The sequence below is a fragment of the Struthio camelus genome, chromosome Z (genome assembly GCF_040807025.1).
Source record: "Struthio camelus isolate bStrCam1 chromosome Z, bStrCam1.hap1, whole genome shotgun sequence".
Classification (NCBI taxonomy): domain Eukaryota; kingdom Metazoa; phylum Chordata; class Aves; order Struthioniformes; family Struthionidae; genus Struthio; species Struthio camelus.
The window spans coordinates 79,212,510-79,228,633 of NC_090982.1; the positions used below are offsets into that span (position 1 = coordinate 79,212,510).

Below are 16,124 nucleotides of genomic sequence, written 5' to 3' on the forward strand. Positions count from 1 at the left end.
TCTTGCGCGTGGGATGGCCTGAGCGGCTGCCCCCGTACAGAAGATGTCCGAGACTCGTCTGGACACGGTGGTGAGCTCCCCGATGTCCTGAAGAGCCGCCTGGAGGCGGGAGTTGGGCTCGGTGAGGCCTGGAGGTGGCTTCCAACTGGAACGATCGTGCTATGATTCTTTGAGGCCCACGACACCCAAGTTTTTACAAAAGGTCTTTATTTGCCTTGAATAAATAGGGGAATAAATAGAGCAATACAATTGTCATAATAAATAGAATAAGTTAAATAGGTGTATTTTGGGGGGTTGGGGGGTGGCGGGGGCAGCGTGAGGGCGTCGGCAAGTTGCTGGCAGCAGCTGGTTGCCTCGGAGAGAGAGGGGAGTCGGCAGTGCAGCAGGCGAGATGCGTTGGTGGGCACGAAGTAGTGGGGTGGCTCGCGTTGTCCCTGGGTCTGTGCGTGGGGTCTCTGCGTTCCCCGTTGGTGGGTGCCTTTGGGGAGCAGCCGTGGGTGTGGGGCGCGCAGGGGCACGTTGGTGCGTGGGGTGCCGAAGCGTGGCCGTTGCCACGGTCGTGGTGCTGCTGGGCTCTGCGTGGTGCTGGAGGAGGTGGCGGAGGTGGCTTGGTGCGGGTGTTGTGGGGGGAGGGGGGGCAGGCGAGGCGGGTGTTGTGGGAGTGAGGGTCCCTGGGTGAGGGTGCGGGTATTGGGTGAGGGGGGCGTGGATGCGCGGTTGCGGTGAGGAGGCGTTGTGGCTAATCTGCCAGGGTGCGGGTGAGGTTGTGGATGCGCTGGAAGGAGGCGCGAGCTTCGAGGCCGACTTTGTCCCAGGCGCAGGGGCTGTGGTGGTTTGTGCGGAGGAAGTCCTGGATGCGCCGGAAGTACCCGTTGATGGTGAGCCAGGCGTTGCGGGGCCCTTGGCTTTTGACATCCGCGTCGGCGCGAGGGAGGCATTGCTGGAGGAGTTGGATTTGGTCGTGGAGCTGGTTGAGGAGCTGTTGGTGGGCTTGGCTGTCCCAGTGCGCGGGGGTGTTTTCGTTGCTGAGAGTGGTGAAGAGGTGCTGGAGGACGCGGAGGATGGCGGCGGTGGCTTGTTGTGGGGACTGGATTGCCAGGAGGGTGTCGGGGAAGGGGAAAGGTGGGTCGTGTTGGGCGCAGGGCTGAGGCGGGCTGGGAGCCATGGCGTGGAGGAGCTGGAGGCTGTCCCAGTTGAAGGTGCTCTGTTGGGTGCGAAGGTTGGCGCATCTGAGGGCCGCGCTGAGAGCGGGCAGGAGGAGCAGGAGGACCGGGGTGCTGTGCCGCAGGCAGGGGTGTCGGGTTGCGGGCGCAGCCATGGTGGTGTGTCCGGTTGTCCGGTGGTGGTGCCGCCGTGCGGGAGGATCGTGAGCGTGGGTCGTGTTGGCGAGTGCTGTGCTTGCGGCTGTGCTGTGCGTCCGGCTTTATGTGGTGCCGCATCTTTCCCTTTGGCGTTTTCTAGTTGCGAAGAATTTCCTGCTCTCGTTTTCCGTTTTGGTTTGTGGCTGTGGTGGCTTTTGCGGTGTTTGTGGGAGTGCGCTTGTGGGTCTGTCGTGGTGGTGCTGTTGATGTTTTGGGGGCAGCCCGTTTGGGGGAGGCTGTGTGTTGTCTTGTTGTGTTTCCGTGGGGGATATGAAAGTGCCTGTGGCCGCGGCCTTTGGGGCAGCTGTGCTGAGGGTGTGTTTGAGGGTTTTCCTTTTGCCTTGCCGTTGTGGTCCCGTGCCCGCTTTGCGCGTTTGAATTTCTCCACCTCCCAAACTCGTGTTTTCCTGATGCCGCGTCCTGGTCTTGGTTGAGTTGCTTTTGCTTTGAGGATGCCTGTTGTTTTTGTTTTCCTGGGAGTGCGTCGGTGGTCTTGGTGCTCTGGAAGCGTTGTCGCGTGCTGTATTTTGGGAGAACGTTGGGAGGTGCGTGGTGCGGCCTGGTGCAGAGGACAGGTTGCGTTAGAGGAGGTGGCTCACGGCCTCGCGCGCTTGAGCTTTGAGCGTGTGCGTGGATGAAGATGCCACGGTCTCTGTGCTCCGTTTTGGTGTGCTTGAGTCCCACGACGGTTGCGGGTGGTGGTGGGGATGGGGAGGTGTGTGTGCGCGTGTGGTTTGTGCTGCTTGGGGAAGAATATGTGGCGTTGCCCCTTGTGCCTTTGCGTGTGGTGGTGCGTGTGTGTTGCCGAGTGAGCGGGGTCCGTGCAGAGGTGGAGAGGTGTGACGTGGTTGGGCTCACGGAGAGGTGGTAGGGCGGGCTGGCGGATTGGCGAGGGGTAGCGGAGGGCGGGAGGCTGCGAAGGCAGGATGGCGTGGTCCGGGGTGGAGGCGGGGTAGCGCTGTGTGTGAAGGAGAGTCTTGAATGGGTGGAGGTGTGGGCAGGTGGGGCAGGAGGGAGGATTTTGTGGGGTGAGGCTGAGAGGAGAGAAGAGAGGCGGTGGAGGAGCGGGTGCGTGCTGCAGGCGGGCTGCTGAAGGAGAGGGAGGGGCGGATGCTGTTGCGCGTGGGGAGGAGGAGAGAGCCGGCGAGTGAGAGGCGCTGGTCGTCCCGGTCGGCTTGGAGGAGCCGAGTAGGTGCCGGAAGGGCGATAGGGGTGCGCGCCAGGCGTCGTGGGGGTTGCTGGCACGTGTTGAGGAGAGTCTGGTCCTGGCGGTGACTGTTGAAGCGCCATGGGGAGCTAGTGTGTGGGAGCCTTCGGCCTGACTAGCGGCTGAAAGGGGTGTTGGCTGATGCAGAGGGGTGGGGAAGCGCCCTGGCAGGGCGCGGGGCCGCGGAGAGCTGTCTAATGTTCCAGGAGTGTGTGCCGGGAGCCCCCGGATGGTCTCTTGCAACGTGCGGCAGCTGGAGGAGGCGTGGCAGGCGGGCAGGCAGCATGGGTGAACGTGGGGCTGGTGCCCAAGGAAGAGGGGAGAGCGGCGAAGGTGGTGGGAGGGAGAGGAGAAGAGAGGAGAGGCTGCTTGGGAGGGGGAATGGAGAGCCAGGGTGGGTGTGAAGGGCTGGAGTCGGGCAAGGCAGAGGTGAGGTGGGGCTGGAAGGAGAAAGGTTTCTGTAAGTCCCCGGGAGGCTAAGGAGAGTGTGGGCGAGTGTCTGCCTGGGTCCGGGGGGGTAGCGAGGAGGGATTGGGAAGAGGCTGAGGTACCGGGTGCCTGTTGTGTGCCAGTTGTTGTTGGTAAGGCTTGTCCTCGGGGCCTCGCAGGTGCGTGAGGCCGTTTGGAGAGCGTGTGGGAGCAAAGGTGTGTCCACGGTAGGAGAAGAAAGAGGGTAGGGGTCCCTTAAGGCCCGTGGGCATGCGGGAGTGCCTGTGAGCGCATGGGATGCGCCCGCGGGTGTTGCAGGAGGCGTTTTGGCGTTTTTGGGTAGCCGCTGTGCCTCGCTGTTGCAAGGTGCTGTGCATCAGGGGAGGTTGCTGCTGAGTGGCAAAAGGGCGGGGTCGCCACTGTGTTGGAGAAGGGCAAGAGGGAGGACGCAGGGAAGTGGAGGCCGGTGAGACTGAGGCCAGTGGCTGGGCTGTTTCTGGAGGAGGTTTGTCTGGGCAGGTGTTTCTGAAGAGCTGAGTGCCGTGGAGGTGAGCGGGAGGAGGGAGCCTGCGTTTTCCACGGGCAGATGCTGCGTGAGTGGGGTGGTAGCTGGGCATGAGGAGGTGAGTGGTGGGCGGTGTTGAGCAGGGTAGAGCAGTGGACGTTGCACGCGGCGATTTTTGGAAAGGCCTTTGTCAGAGGCTGGCCTCTTTTGGCTAGCGGCAGCTCGGCTCGGTGCGCTCTGCCTAGGTTAGGGCAGAGAGGGGTGTGACGAGAAGGGGAACGCGGCTCTCCGGAGAGCTGCGGTCAGGGGTGCAGCGTGCTGTTGGCAGGCAGTAACTGGTGGGGGGGCCGGGTGGGGGGGTGGGTGGGTGTTGGCGCCAGAGCTGTTTGATGCGTGCGTTGCCGCCGTGGTTGATGGGAAGGCTGCGCTCCGAGGACAGTTGTGGCTGCCGGAGAGGTGTCGGAGTGGAGTGGTCATTGGGCCGGAGGGCAGGGCTGCTCCTGATGGGGGGGGGGTTGGGGGGGGGGGGGGAGCGGACCTGGAGAGGCGGGAGAAGTAACCCGTGTGGCGGGAAGCTGCTGAAGTTGCAGAAGGGCCAGCGCAAGGTCTTGCGCGTGGGATGGCCTGAGCGGCTGCCCCCGTACAGAAGATGTCCGAGACTCGTCTGGACACGGCGGTGAGCTCCCCGATGTTCTGAAGAGCCGCCTGGAGGCGGGAGTTGGGCTCGGTGAGGCCTGGAGGTGGCTTCCAACTGGAACGATCGCGCTATGATTCTTTGAGGCCCACGACACCCAAGTTTTTACAAAAGGTCTTTATTTGCCTTGAATAAATAGGGGAATAAATAGAGCAATACAATTGTCATAATAAATAGAATAAGTTAAATAAATAGGTGTATTTTGGGGGGTTGGGGGGTGGCGGGGGCAGCGTGAGGGCGTCGGCAAGTTGCTGGCAGCAGCTGGTTGCCTCGGAGAGAGAGGGGAGTCGGCAGTGCAGCAGGCGAGATGCGTTGGTGGGCACGAAGTAGTGGGGTGGCTCGCGTTGTCCCTGGGTCTGTGCGTGGGGTCTCTGCGTTCCCCGTTGGTGGGTGCCTTTGGGGAGCAGCCGTGGGTGTGGGGCGCGCAGGGGCACGTTGGTGCGTGGGGTGCCGAAGCGTGGCCGTTGCCACGGTCGTGGTGCTGCTGGGCTCTGCGTGGTGCTGGAGGAGGTGGCGGAGGTGGCTTGGTGCGGGTGTTGTGGGGGGAGGGGGGGCAGGCGAGGCGGGTGTTGTGGGAGTGAGGGTCCCTGGGTGAGGGTGCGGGTATTGGGTGAGGGGGGCGTGGATGCGCGGTTGCGGTGAGGAGGCGTTGTGGCTAATCTGCCAGGGTGCGGGTGAGGTTGTGGATGCGCTGGAAGGAGGCGCGAGCTTCGAGGCCGACTTTGTCCCAGGCGCAGGGGCTGTGGTGGTTTGTGCGGAGGAAGTCCTGGATGCGCCGGAAGTACCCGTTGATGGTGAGCCAGGCGTTGCGGGGCCCTTGGCTTTTGACATCCGCGTCGGCGCGAGGGAGGCATTGCTGGAGGAGTTGGATTTGGTCGTGGAGCTGGTTGAGGAGCTGTTGGTGGGCTTGGCTGTCCCAGTGCGCGGGGGTGTTTTCGTTGCTGAGAGTGGTGAAGAGGTGCTGGAGGACGCGGAGGATGGCGGCGGTGGCTTGTTGTGGGGACTGGATTGCCAGGAGGGTGTCGGGGAAGGGGAAAGGTGGGTCGTGTTGGGCGCAGGGCTGAGGCGGGCTGGGAGCCATGGCGTGGAGGAGCTGGAGGCTGTCCCAGTTGAAGGTGCTCTGTTGGGTGCGAAGGTTGGCGCATCTGAGGGCCGCGCTGAGAGCGGGCAGGAGGAGCAGGAGGACCGGGGTGCTGTGCCGCAGGCAGGGGTGTCGGGTTGCGGGCGCAGCCATGGTGGTGTGTCCGGTTGTCCGGTGGTGGTGCCGCCGTGCGGGAGGATCGTGAGCGTGGGTCGTGTTGGCGAGTGCTGTGCTTGCGGCTGTGCTGTGCGTCCGGCTTTATGTGGTGCCGCATCTTTCCCTTTGGCGTTTTCTAGTTGCGAAGAATTTCCTGCTCTCGTTTTCCGTTTTGGTTTGTGGCTGTGGTGGCTTTTGCGGTGTTTGTGGGAGTGCGCTTGTGGGTCTGTCGTGGTGGTGCTGTTGATGTTTTGGGGGCAGCCCGTTTGGGGGAGGCTGTGTGTTGTCTTGTTGTGTTTCCGTGGGGGATATGAAAGTGCCTGTGGCCGCGGCCTTTGGGGCAGCTGTGCTGAGGGTGTGTTTGAGGGTTTTCCTTTTGCCTTGCCGTTGTGGTCCCGTGCCCGCTTTGCGCGTTTGAATTTCTCCACCTCCCAAACTCGTGTTTTCCTGATGCCGCGTCCTGGTCTTGGTTGAGTTGCTTTTGCTTTGAGGATGCCTGTTGTTTTTGTTTTCCTGGGAGTGCGTCGGTGGTCTTGGTGCTCTGGAAGCGTTGTCGCGTGCTGTATTTTGGGAGAACGTTGGGAGGTGCGTGGTGCGGCCTGGTGCAGAGGACAGGTTGCGTTAGAGGAGGTGGCTCACGGCCTCGCGCGCTTGAGCTTTGAGCGTGTGCGTGGATGAAGATGCCACGGTCTCTGTGCTCCGTTTTGGTGTGCTTGAGTCCCACGACGGTTGCGGGTGGTGGTGGGGATGGGGAGGTGTGTGTGCGCGTGTGGTTTGTGCTGCTTGGGGAAGAATATGTGGCGTTGCCCCTTGTGCCTTTGCGTGTGGTGGTGCGTGTGTGTTGCCGAGTGAGCGGGGTCCGTGCAGAGGTGGAGAGGTGTGACGTGGTTGGGCTCACGGAGAGGTGGTAGGGCGGGCTGGCGGATTGGCGAGGGGTAGCGGAGGGCGGGAGGCTGCGAAGGCAGGATGGCGTGGTCCGGGGTGGAGGCGGGGTAGCGCTGTGTGTGAAGGAGAGTCTTGAATGGGTGGAGGTGTGGGCAGGTGGGGCAGGAGGGAGGATTTTGTGGGGTGAGGCTGAGAGGAGAGAAGAGAGGCGGTGGAGGAGCGGGTGCGTGCTGCAGGCGGGCTGCTGAAGGAGAGGGAGGGGCGGATGCTGTTGCGCGTGGGGAGGAGGAGAGAGCCGGCGAGTGAGAGGCGCTGGTCGTCCCGGTCGGCTTGGAGGAGCCGAGTAGGTGCCGGAAGGGCGATAGGGGTGCGCGCCAGGCGTCGTGGGGGTTGCTGGCACGTGTTGAGGAGAGTCTGGTCCTGGCGGTGACTGTTGAAGCGCCATGGGGAGCTAGTGTGTGGGAGCCTTCGGCCTGACTAGCGGCTGAAAGGGGTGTTGGCTGATGCAGAGGGGTGGGGAAGCGCCCTGGCAGGGCGCGGGGCCGCGGAGAGCTGTCTAATGTTCCAGGAGTGTGTGCCGGGAGCCCCCGGATGGTCTCTTGCAACGTGCAGCAGCTGGAGGAGGCGTGGCAGGCGGGCAGGCAGCATGGGTGAACGTGGGGCTGGTGCCCAAGGAAGAGGGGAGAGCGGCGAAGGTGGTGGGAGGGAGAGGAGAAGAGAGGAGAGGCTGCTTGGGAGGGGGAATGGAGAGCCAGGGTGGGTGTGAAGGGCTGGAGTCGGGCAAGGCAGAGGTGAGGTGGGGCTGGAAGGAGAAAGGTTTCTGTAAGTCCCCGGGAGGCTAAGGAGAGTGTGGGCGAGTGTCTGCCTGGGTCCGGGGGGGTAGCGAGGAGGGATTGGGAAGAGGCTGAGGTACCGGGTGCCTGTTGTGTGCCAGTTGTTGTTGGTAAGGCTTGTCCTCGGGGCCTCGCAGGTGCGTGAGGCCGTTTGGAGAGCGTGTGGGAGCAAAGGTGTGTCCACGGTAGGAGAAGAAAGAGGGTAGGGGTCCCTTAAGGCCCGTGGGCATGCGGGAGTGCCTGTGAGCGCATGGGATGCGCCCGCGGGTGTTGCAGGAGGCGTTTTGGCGTTTTTGGGTAGCCGCTGTGCCTCGCTGTTGCAAGGTGCTGTGCATCAGGGGAGGTTGCTGCTGAGTGGCAAAAGGGCGGGGTCGCCACTGTGTTGGAGAAGGGCAAGAGGGAGGACGCAGGGAAGTGGAGGCCGGTGAGACTGAGGCCAGTGGCTGGGCTGTTTCTGGAGGAGGTTTGTCTGGGCAGGTGTTTCTGAAGAGCTGAGTGCCGTGGAGGTGAGCGGGAGGAGGGAGCCTGCGTTTTCCACGGGCAGATGCTGCGTGAGTGGGGTGGTAGCTGGGCATGAGGAGGTGAGTGGTGGGCGGTGTTGAGCAGGGTAGAGCAGTGGACGTTGCACGCGGCGATTTTTGGAAAGGCCTTTGTCAGAGGCTGGCCTCTTTTGGCTAGCGGCAGCTCGGCTCGGTGCGCTCTGCCTAGGTTAGGGCAGAGAGGGGTGTGACGAGAAGGGGAACGCGGCTCTCCGGAGAGCTGCGGTCAGGGGTGCAGCGTGCTGTTGGCAGGCAGTAACTGGTGGGGGGGCCGGGTGGGGGGGTGGGTGGGTGTTGGCGCCAGAGCTGTTTGATGCGTGCGTTGCCGCCGTGGTTGATGGGAAGGCTGCGCTCCGAGGACAGTTGTGGCTGCCGGAGAGGTGTCGGAGTGGAGCGGTCATTGGGCCGGAGGGCAGGGCTGCTCCTGATGGGGGGGGGGGACGGACCTGGAGAGGCGGGAGAAGTAACCCGTGTGGCGGGAAGCTGCTGAAGTTGCAGAAGGGCCAGTGCAAGGTCTTGCGCGTGGGATGGCCTGAGCGGCTGCCCCCGTACAGAAGATGTCCGAGACTCGTCTGGACACGGCGGTGAGCTCCCCGATGTCCTGAAGAGCCGCCTGGAGGCGGGAGTTGGGCTCGGTGAGGCCTGGAGGTGGCTTCCAACTGGAACGATCGCGCTATGATTCTTTGAGGCCCACGACACCCAAGTTTTTACAAAAGGTCTTTATTTGCCTTGAATAAATAGGGGAATAAATAGAGCAATACAATTGTCATAATAAATAGAATAAGTTAAATAAATAGGTGTATTTTGGGGGGTTGGGGGGTGGCGGGGGCAGCGTGAGGGCGTCGGCAAGTTGCTGGCAGCAGCTGGTTGCCTCGGAGAGAGAGGGGAGTCGGCAGTGCAGCAGGCGAGATGCGTTGGTGGGCACGAAGTAGTGGGGTGGCTCGCGTTGTCCCTGGGTCTGTGCGTGGGGTCTCTGCGTTCCCCGTTGGTGGGTGCCTTTGGGGAGCAGCCGTGGGTGTGGGGCGCGCAGGGGCACGTTGGTGCGTGGGGTGCCGAAGCGTGGCCGTTGCCACGGTCGTGGTGCTGCTGGGCTCTGCGTGGTGCTGGAGGAGGTGGCGGAGGTGGCTTGGTGCGGGTGTTGTGGGGGGAGGGGGGGCAGGCGAGGCGGGTGTTGTGGGAGTGAGGGTCCCTGGGTGAGGGTGCGGGTATTGGGTGAGGGGGGCGTGGATGCGCGGTTGCGGTGAGGAGGCGTTGTGGCTAATCTGCCAGGGTGCGGGTGAGGTTGTGGATGCGCTGGAAGGAGGCGCGAGCTTCGAGGCCGACTTTGTCCCAGGCGCAGGGGCTGTGGTGGTTTGTGCGGAGGAAGTCCTGGATGCGCCGGAAGTACCCGTTGATGGTGAGCCAGGCGTTGCGGGGCCCTTGGCTTTTGACATCCGCGTCGGCGCGAGGGAGGCATTGCTGGAGGAGTTGGATTTGGTCGTGGAGCTGGTTGAGGAGCTGTTGGTGGGCTTGGCTGTCCCAGTGCGCGGGGGTGTTTTCGTTGCTGAGAGTGGTGAAGAGGTGCTGGAGGACGCGGAGGATGGCGGCGGTGGCTTGTTGTGGGGACTGGATTGCCAGGAGGGTGTCGGGGAAGGGGAAAGGTGGGTCGTGTTGGGCGCAGGGCTGAGGCGGGCTGGGAGCCATGGCGTGGAGGAGCTGGAGGCTGTCCCAGTTGAAGGTGCTCTGTTGGGTGCGAAGGTTGGCGCATCTGAGGGCCGCGCTGAGAGCGGGCAGGAGGAGCAGGAGGACCGGGGTGCTGTGCCGCAGGCAGGGGTGTCGGGTTGCGGGCGCAGCCATGGTGGTGTGTCCGGTTGTCCGGTGGTGGTGCCGCCGTGCGGGAGGATCGTGAGCGTGGGTCGTGTTGGCGAGTGCTGTGCTTGCGGCTGTGCTGTGCGTCCGGCTTTATGTGGTGCCGCATCTTTCCCTTTGGCGTTTTCTAGTTGCGAAGAATTTCCTGCTCTCGTTTTCCGTTTTGGTTTGTGGCTGTGGTGGCTTTTGCGGTGTTTGTGGGAGTGCGCTTGTGGGTCTGTCGTGGTGGTGCTGTTGATGTTTTGGGGGCAGCCCGTTTGGGGGAGGCTGTGTGTTGTCTTGTTGTGTTTCCGTGGGGGATATGAAAGTGCCTGTGGCCGCGGCCTTTGGGGCAGCTGTGCTGAGGGTGTGTTTGAGGGTTTTCCTTTTGCCTTGCCGTTGTGGTCCCGTGCCCGCTTTGCGCGTTTGAATTTCTCCACCTCCCAAACTCGTGTTTTCCTGATGCTGCGTCCTGGTCTTGGTTGAGTTGCTTTTGCTTTGAGGATGCCTGTTGTTTTTGTTTTCCTGGGAGTGCGTCGGTGGTCTTGGTGCTCTGGAAGCGTTGTCGCGTGCTGTATTTTGGGAGAATGTTGGGAGGTGCGTGGTGCGGCCTGGTGCAGAGGACAGGTTGCGTTAGAGGAGGTGGCTCACGGCCTCGCACGCTTGAGCTTTGAGCGTGTGCGTGGATGAAGATGCCACGGTCTCTGTGCTCCGTTTTGGTGTGCTTGAGTCCCACGACGGTTGCGGGTGGTGGTGGGGATGGGGAGGTGTGTGTGCGCGTGTGGTTTGTGCTGCTTGGGGAAGAATATGTGGCGTTGCCCCTTGTGCCTTTGCGTGTGGTGGTGCGTGTGTGTTGCCGAGTGAGCGGGGTCCGTGCAGAGGTGGAGAGGTGTGACGTGGTTGGGCTCACGGAGAGGTGGTAGGGCGGGCTGGCAGATTGGCGAGGGGTAGCGGAGGGCGGGAGGCTGCGAAGGCAGGATGGCGTGGTCCGGGGTGGAGGCGGGGTAGCGCTGTGTGTGAAGGAGAGTCTTGAATGGGTGGAGGTGTGGGCAGGTGGGGCAGGAGGGAGGATTTTGTGGGGTGAGGCTGAGAGGAGAGAAGAGAGGCGGTGGAGGAGCGGGTGCGTGCTGCAGGCGGGCTGCTGAAGGAGAGGGAGGGGCGGATGCTGTTGCGCGTGGGGAGGAGGAGAGAGCCGGCGAGTGAGAGGCGCTGGTCGTCCCGGTCGGCTTGGAGGAGCCGAGTAGGTGCCGGAAGGGCGATAGGGGTGCGCGCCAGGCGTCGTGGGGGTTGCTGGCACGTGTTGAGGAGAGTCTGGTCCTGGCGGTGACTGTTGAAGCGCCATGGGGAGCTAGTGTGTGGGAGCCTTCGGCCTGACTAGCGGCTGAAAGGGGTGTTGGCTGATGCAGAGGGGTGGGGAAGCGCCCTGGCAGGGCGCGGGGCCGCGGAGAGCTGTCTAATGTTCCAGGAGTGTGTGCCGGGAGCCCCCGGATGGTCTCTTGCAACGTGCGGCAGCTGGAGGAGGCGTGGCAGGCGGGCAGGCAGCATGGGTGAACGTGGGGCTGGTGCCCAAGGAAGAGGGGAGAGCGGCGAAGGTGGTGGGAGGGAGAGGAGAAGAGAGGAGAGGCTGCTTGGGAGGGGGAATGGAGAGCCAGGGTGGGTGTGAAGGGCTGGAGTCGGGCAAGGCAGAGGTGAGGTGGGGCTGGAAGGAGAAAGGTTTCTGTAAGTCCCCGGGAGGCTAAGGAGAGTGTGGGCGAGTGTCTGCCTGGGTCCGGGGGGGTAGCGAGGAGGGATTGGGAAGAGGCTGAGGTACCGGGTGCCTGTTGTGTGCCAGTTGTTGTTGGTAAGGCTTGTCCTCGGGGCCTCGCAGGTGCGTGAGGCCGTTTGGAGAGCGTGTGGGAGCAAAGGTGTGTCCACGGTAGGAGAAGAAAGAGGGTAGGGGTCCCTTAAGGCCCGTGGGCATGCGGGAGTGCCTGTGAGCGCATGGGATGCGCCCGCGGGTGTTGCAGGAGGCGTTTTGGCGTTTTTGGGTAGCCGCTGTGCCTCGCTGTTGCAAGGTGCTGTGCATCAGGGGAGGTTGCTGCTGAGTGGCAAAAGGGCGGGGTCGCCACTGTGTTGGAGAAGGGCAAGAGGGAGGACGCAGGGAAGTGGAGGCCGGTGAGACTGAGGCCAGTGGCTGGGCTGTTTCTGGAGGAGGTTTGTCTGGGCAGGTGTTTCTGAAGAGCTGAGTGCCGTGGAGGTGAGCGGGAGGAGGGAGCCTGCGTTTTCCACGGGCAGATGCTGCGTGAGTGGGGTGGTAGCTGGGCATGAGGAGGTGAGTGGTGGGCGGTGTTGAGCAGGGTAGAGCAGTGGACGTTGCACGCGGCGATTTTTGGAAAGGCCTTTGTCAGAGGCTGGCCTCTTTTGGCTAGCGGCAGCTCGGCTCGGTGCGCTCTGCCTAGGTTAGGGCAGAGAGGGGTGTGACGAGAAGGGGAACGCGGCTCTCCGGAGAGCTGCGGTCAGGGGTGCAGCGTGCTGTTGGCAGGCAGTAACTGGTGGGGGGGCCGGGTGGGGGGGTGGGTGGGTGTTGGCGCCAGAGCTGTTTGATGCGTGCGTTGCCGCCGTGGTTGATGGGAAGGCTGCGCTCCGAGGACAGTTGTGGCTGCCGGAGAGGTGTCGGAGTGGAGCGGTCATTGGGCCGGAGGGCAGGGCTGCTCCTGATGGGGGGGGGGGACGGACCTGGAGAGGCGGGAGAAGTAACCCGTGTGGCGGGAAGCTGCTGAAGTTGCAGAAGGGCCAGCGCAAGGTCTTGCGCGTGGGATGGCCTGAGCGGCTGCCCCCGTACAGAAGATGTCCGAGACTCGTCTGGACACGGCGGTGAGCTCCCCGATGTCCTGAAGAGCCGCCTGGAGGCGGGAGTTGGGCTCGGTGAGGCCTGGAGGTGGCTTCCAACTGGAACGATCGCGCTATGATTCTTTGAGGCCCACGACACCCAAGTTTTTACAAAAGGTCTTTATTTGCCTTGAATAAATAGGGGAATAAATAGAGCAATACAATTGTCATAATAAATAGAATAAGTTAAATAAATAGGTGTATTTTGGGGGGTTGGGGGGTGGCGGGGGCAGCGTGAGGGCGTCGGCAAGTTGCTGGCAGCAGCTGGTTGCCTCGGAGAGAGAGGGGAGTCGGCAGTGCAGCAGGCGAGATGCGTTGGTGGGCACGAAGTAGTGGGGTGGCTCGCGTTGTCCCTGGGTCTGTGCGTGGGGTCTCTGCGTTCCCCGTTGGTGGGTGCCTTTGGGGAGCAGCCGTGGGTGTGGGGCGCGCAGGGGCACGTTGGTGCGTGGGGTGCCGAAGCGTGGCCGTTGCCACGGTCGTGGTGCTGCTGGGCTCTGCGTGGTGCTGGAGGAGGTGGCGGAGGTGGCTTGGTGCGGGTGTTGTGGGGGGAGGGGGGGCAGGCGAGGCGGGTGTTGTGGGAGTGAGGGTCCCTGGGTGAGGGTGCGGGTATTGGGTGAGGGGGGCGTGGATGCGCGGTTGCGGTGAGGAGGCGTTGTGGCTAATCTGCCAGGGTGCGGGTGAGGTTGTGGATGCGCTGGAAGGAGGCGCGAGCTTCGAGGCCGACTTTGTCCCAGGCGCAGGGGCTGTGGTGGTTTGTGCGGAGGAAGTCCTGGATGCGCCGGAAGTACCCGTTGATGGTGAGCCAGGCGTTGCGGGGCCCTTGGCTTTTGACATCCGCGTCGGCGCGAGGGAGGCATTGCTGGAGGAGTTGGATTTGGTCGTGGAGCTGGTTGAGGAGCTGTTGGTGGGCTTGGCTGTCCCAGTGCGCGGGGGTGTTTTCGTTGCTGAGAGTGGTGAAGAGGTGCTGGAGGACGCGGAGGATGGCGGCGGTGGCTTGTTGTGGGGACTGGATTGCCAGGAGGGTGTCGGGGAAGGGGAAAGGTGGGTCGTGTTGGGCGCAGGGCTGAGGCGGGCTGGGAGCCATGGCGTGGAGGAGCTGGAGGCTGTCCCAGTTGAAGGTGCTCTGTTGGGTGCGAAGGTTGGCGCATCTGAGGGCCGCGCTGAGAGTGGGCAGGAGGAGCAGGAGGACCGGGGTGCTGTGCCGCAGGCAGGGGTGTCGGGTTGCGGGCGCAGCCATGGTGGTGTGTCCGGTTGTCCGGTGGTGGTGCCGCCGTGCGGGAGGATCGTGAGCGTGGGTCGTGTTGGCGAGTGCTGTGCTTGCGGCTGTGCTGTGCGTCCGGCTTTATGTGGTGCCGCATCTTTCCCTTTGGCGTTTTCTAGTTGCGAAGAATTTCCTGCTCTCGTTTTCCGTTTTGGTTTGTGGCTGTGGTGGCTTTTGCGGTGTTTGTGGGAGTGCGCTTGTGGGTCTGTCGTGGTGGTGCTGTTGATGTTTTGGGGGCAGCCCGTTTGGGGGAGGCTGTGTGTTGTCTTGTTGTGTTTCCGTGGGGGATATGAAAGTGCCTGTGGCCGCGGCCTTTGGGGCAGCTGTGCTGAGGGTGTGTTTGAGGGTTTTCCTTTTGCCTTGCCGTTGTGGTCCCGTGCCCGCTTTGCGCGTTTGAATTTCTCCACCTCCCAAACTCGTGTTTTCCTGATGCCGCGTCCTGGTCTTGGTTGAGTTGCTTTTGCTTTGAGGATGCCTGTTGTTTTTGTTTTCCTGGGAGTGCGTCGGTGGTCTTGGTGCTCTGGAAGCGTTGTCGCGTGCTGTATTTTGGGAGAACGTTGGGAGGTGCGTGGTGCGGCCTGGTGCAGAGGACAGGTTGCGTTAGAGGAGGTGGCTCACGGCCTCGCGCGCTTGAGCTTTGAGCGTGTGCGTGGATGAAGATGCCACGGTCTCTGTGCTCCGTTTTGGTGTGCTTGAGTCCCACGACGGTTGCGGGTGGTGGTGGGGATGGGGAGGTGTGTGTGCGCGTGTGGTTTGTGCTGCTTGGGGAAGAATATGTGGCGTTGCCCCTTGTGCCTTTGCGTGTGGTGGTGCGTGTGTGTTGCCGAGTGAGCGGGGTCCGTGCAGAGGTGGAGAGGTGTGACGTGGTTGGGCTCACGGAGAGGTGGTAGGGCGGGCTGGCGGATTGGCGAGGGGTAGCGGAGGGCGGGAGGCTGCGAAGGCAGGATGGCGTGGTCCGGGGTGGAGGCGGGGTAGCGCTGTGTGTGAAGGAGAGTCTTGAATGGGTGGAGGTGTGGGCAGGTGGGGCAGGAGGGAGGATTTTGTGGGGTGAGGCTGAGAGGAGAGAAGAGAGGCGGTGGAGGAGCGGGTGCGTGCTGCAGGCGGGCTGCTGAAGGAGAGGGAGGGGCGGATGCTGTTGCGCGTGGGGAGGAGGAGAGAGCCGGCGAGTGAGAGGCGCTGGTCGTCCCGGTCGGCTTGGAGGAGCCGAGTAGGTGCCGGAAGGGCGATAGGGGTGCGCGCCAGGCGTCGTGGGGGTTGCTGGCACGTGTTGAGGAGAGTCTGGTCCTGGCGGTGACTGTTGAAGCGCCATGGGGAGCTAGTGTGTGGGAGCCTTCGGCCTGACTAGCGGCTGAAAGGGGTGTTGGCTGATGCAGAGGGGTGGGGAAGCGCCCTGGCAGGGCGCGGGGCCGCGGAGAGCTGTCTAATGTTCCAGGAGTGTGTGCCGGGAGCCCCCGGATGGTCTCTTGCAACGTGCGGCAGCTGGAGGAGGCGTGGCAGGCGGGCAGGCAGCATGGGTGAACGTGGGGCTGGTGCCCAAGGAAGAGGGGAGAGCGGCGAAGGTGGTGGGAGGGAGAGGAGAAGAGAGGAGAGGCTGCTTGGGAGGGGGAATGGAGAGCCAGGGTGGGTGTGAAGGGCTGGAGTCGGGCAAGGCAGAGGTGAGGTGGGGCTGGAAGGAGAAAGGTTTCTGTAAGTCCCCGGGAGGCTAAGGAGAGTGTGGGCGAGTGTCTGCCTGGGTCCGGGGGGGTAGCGAGGAGGGATTGGGAAGAGGCTGAGGTACCGGGTGCCTGTTGTGTGCCAGTTGTTGTTGGTAAGGCTTGTCCTCGGGGCCTCGCAGGTGCGTGAGGCCGTTTGGAGAGCGTGTGGGAGCAAAGGTGTGTCCACGGTAGGAGAAGAAAGAGGGTAGGGGTCCCTTAAGGCCCGTGGGCATGCGGGAGTGCCTGTGAGCGCATGGGATGCGCCCGCGGGTGTTGCAGGAGGCGTTTTGGCGTTTTTGGGTAGCCGCTGTGCCTCGCTGTTGCAAGGTGCTGTGCATCAGGGGAGGTTGCTGCTGAGTGGCAAAAGGGCGGGGTCGCCACTGTGTTGGAGAAGGGCAAGAGGGAGGACGCAGGGAAGTGGAGGCCGGTGAGACTGAGGCCAGTGGCTGGGCTGTTTCTGGAGGAGGTTTGTCTGGGCAGGTGTTTCTGAAGAGCTGAGTGCCGTGGAGGTGAGCGGGAGGAGGGAGCCTGCGTTTTCCACGGGCAGATGCTGCGTGAGTGGGGTGGTAGCTGGGCATGAGGAGGTGAGTGGTGGGCGGTGTTGAGCAGGGTAGAGCAGTGGACGTTGCACGCGGCGATTTTTGGAAAGGCCTTTGTCAGAGGCTGGCCTCTTTTGGCTAGCGGCAGCTCGGCTCGGTGCGCTCTGCCTAGGTTAGGGCAGAGAGGGGTGTGACGAGAAGGGGAACGCGGCTCTCCGGAGAGCTGCGGTCAGGGGTGCAGCGTG

The 16,124-nt window shown here is 63.2% G+C and overlaps 2 protein-coding genes across 2 annotated transcripts in view; one reads left to right on the top strand and one right to left on the bottom strand.

The window, feature by feature from the left end:
- The window catches only part of LOC138064673 (ubiquitin-associated protein 2-like), a 112,606-nt gene that overhangs the window by 22,319 nt on the left and 74,163 nt on the right, over window positions 1-16,124 (top strand). The gene's annotated exons all lie outside the window — the stretch shown is intronic.
- Window positions 12,944-14,352, bottom strand: LOC138064791 (interferon-like). The gene has a single exon (XM_068928724.1). The coding sequence runs from the start codon at window positions 13,620-13,622 to the stop codon at window positions 13,044-13,046; it is 579 nt and encodes a 192-aa protein (XP_068784825.1). The 5' UTR covers window positions 13,623-14,352; the 3' UTR covers window positions 12,944-13,043.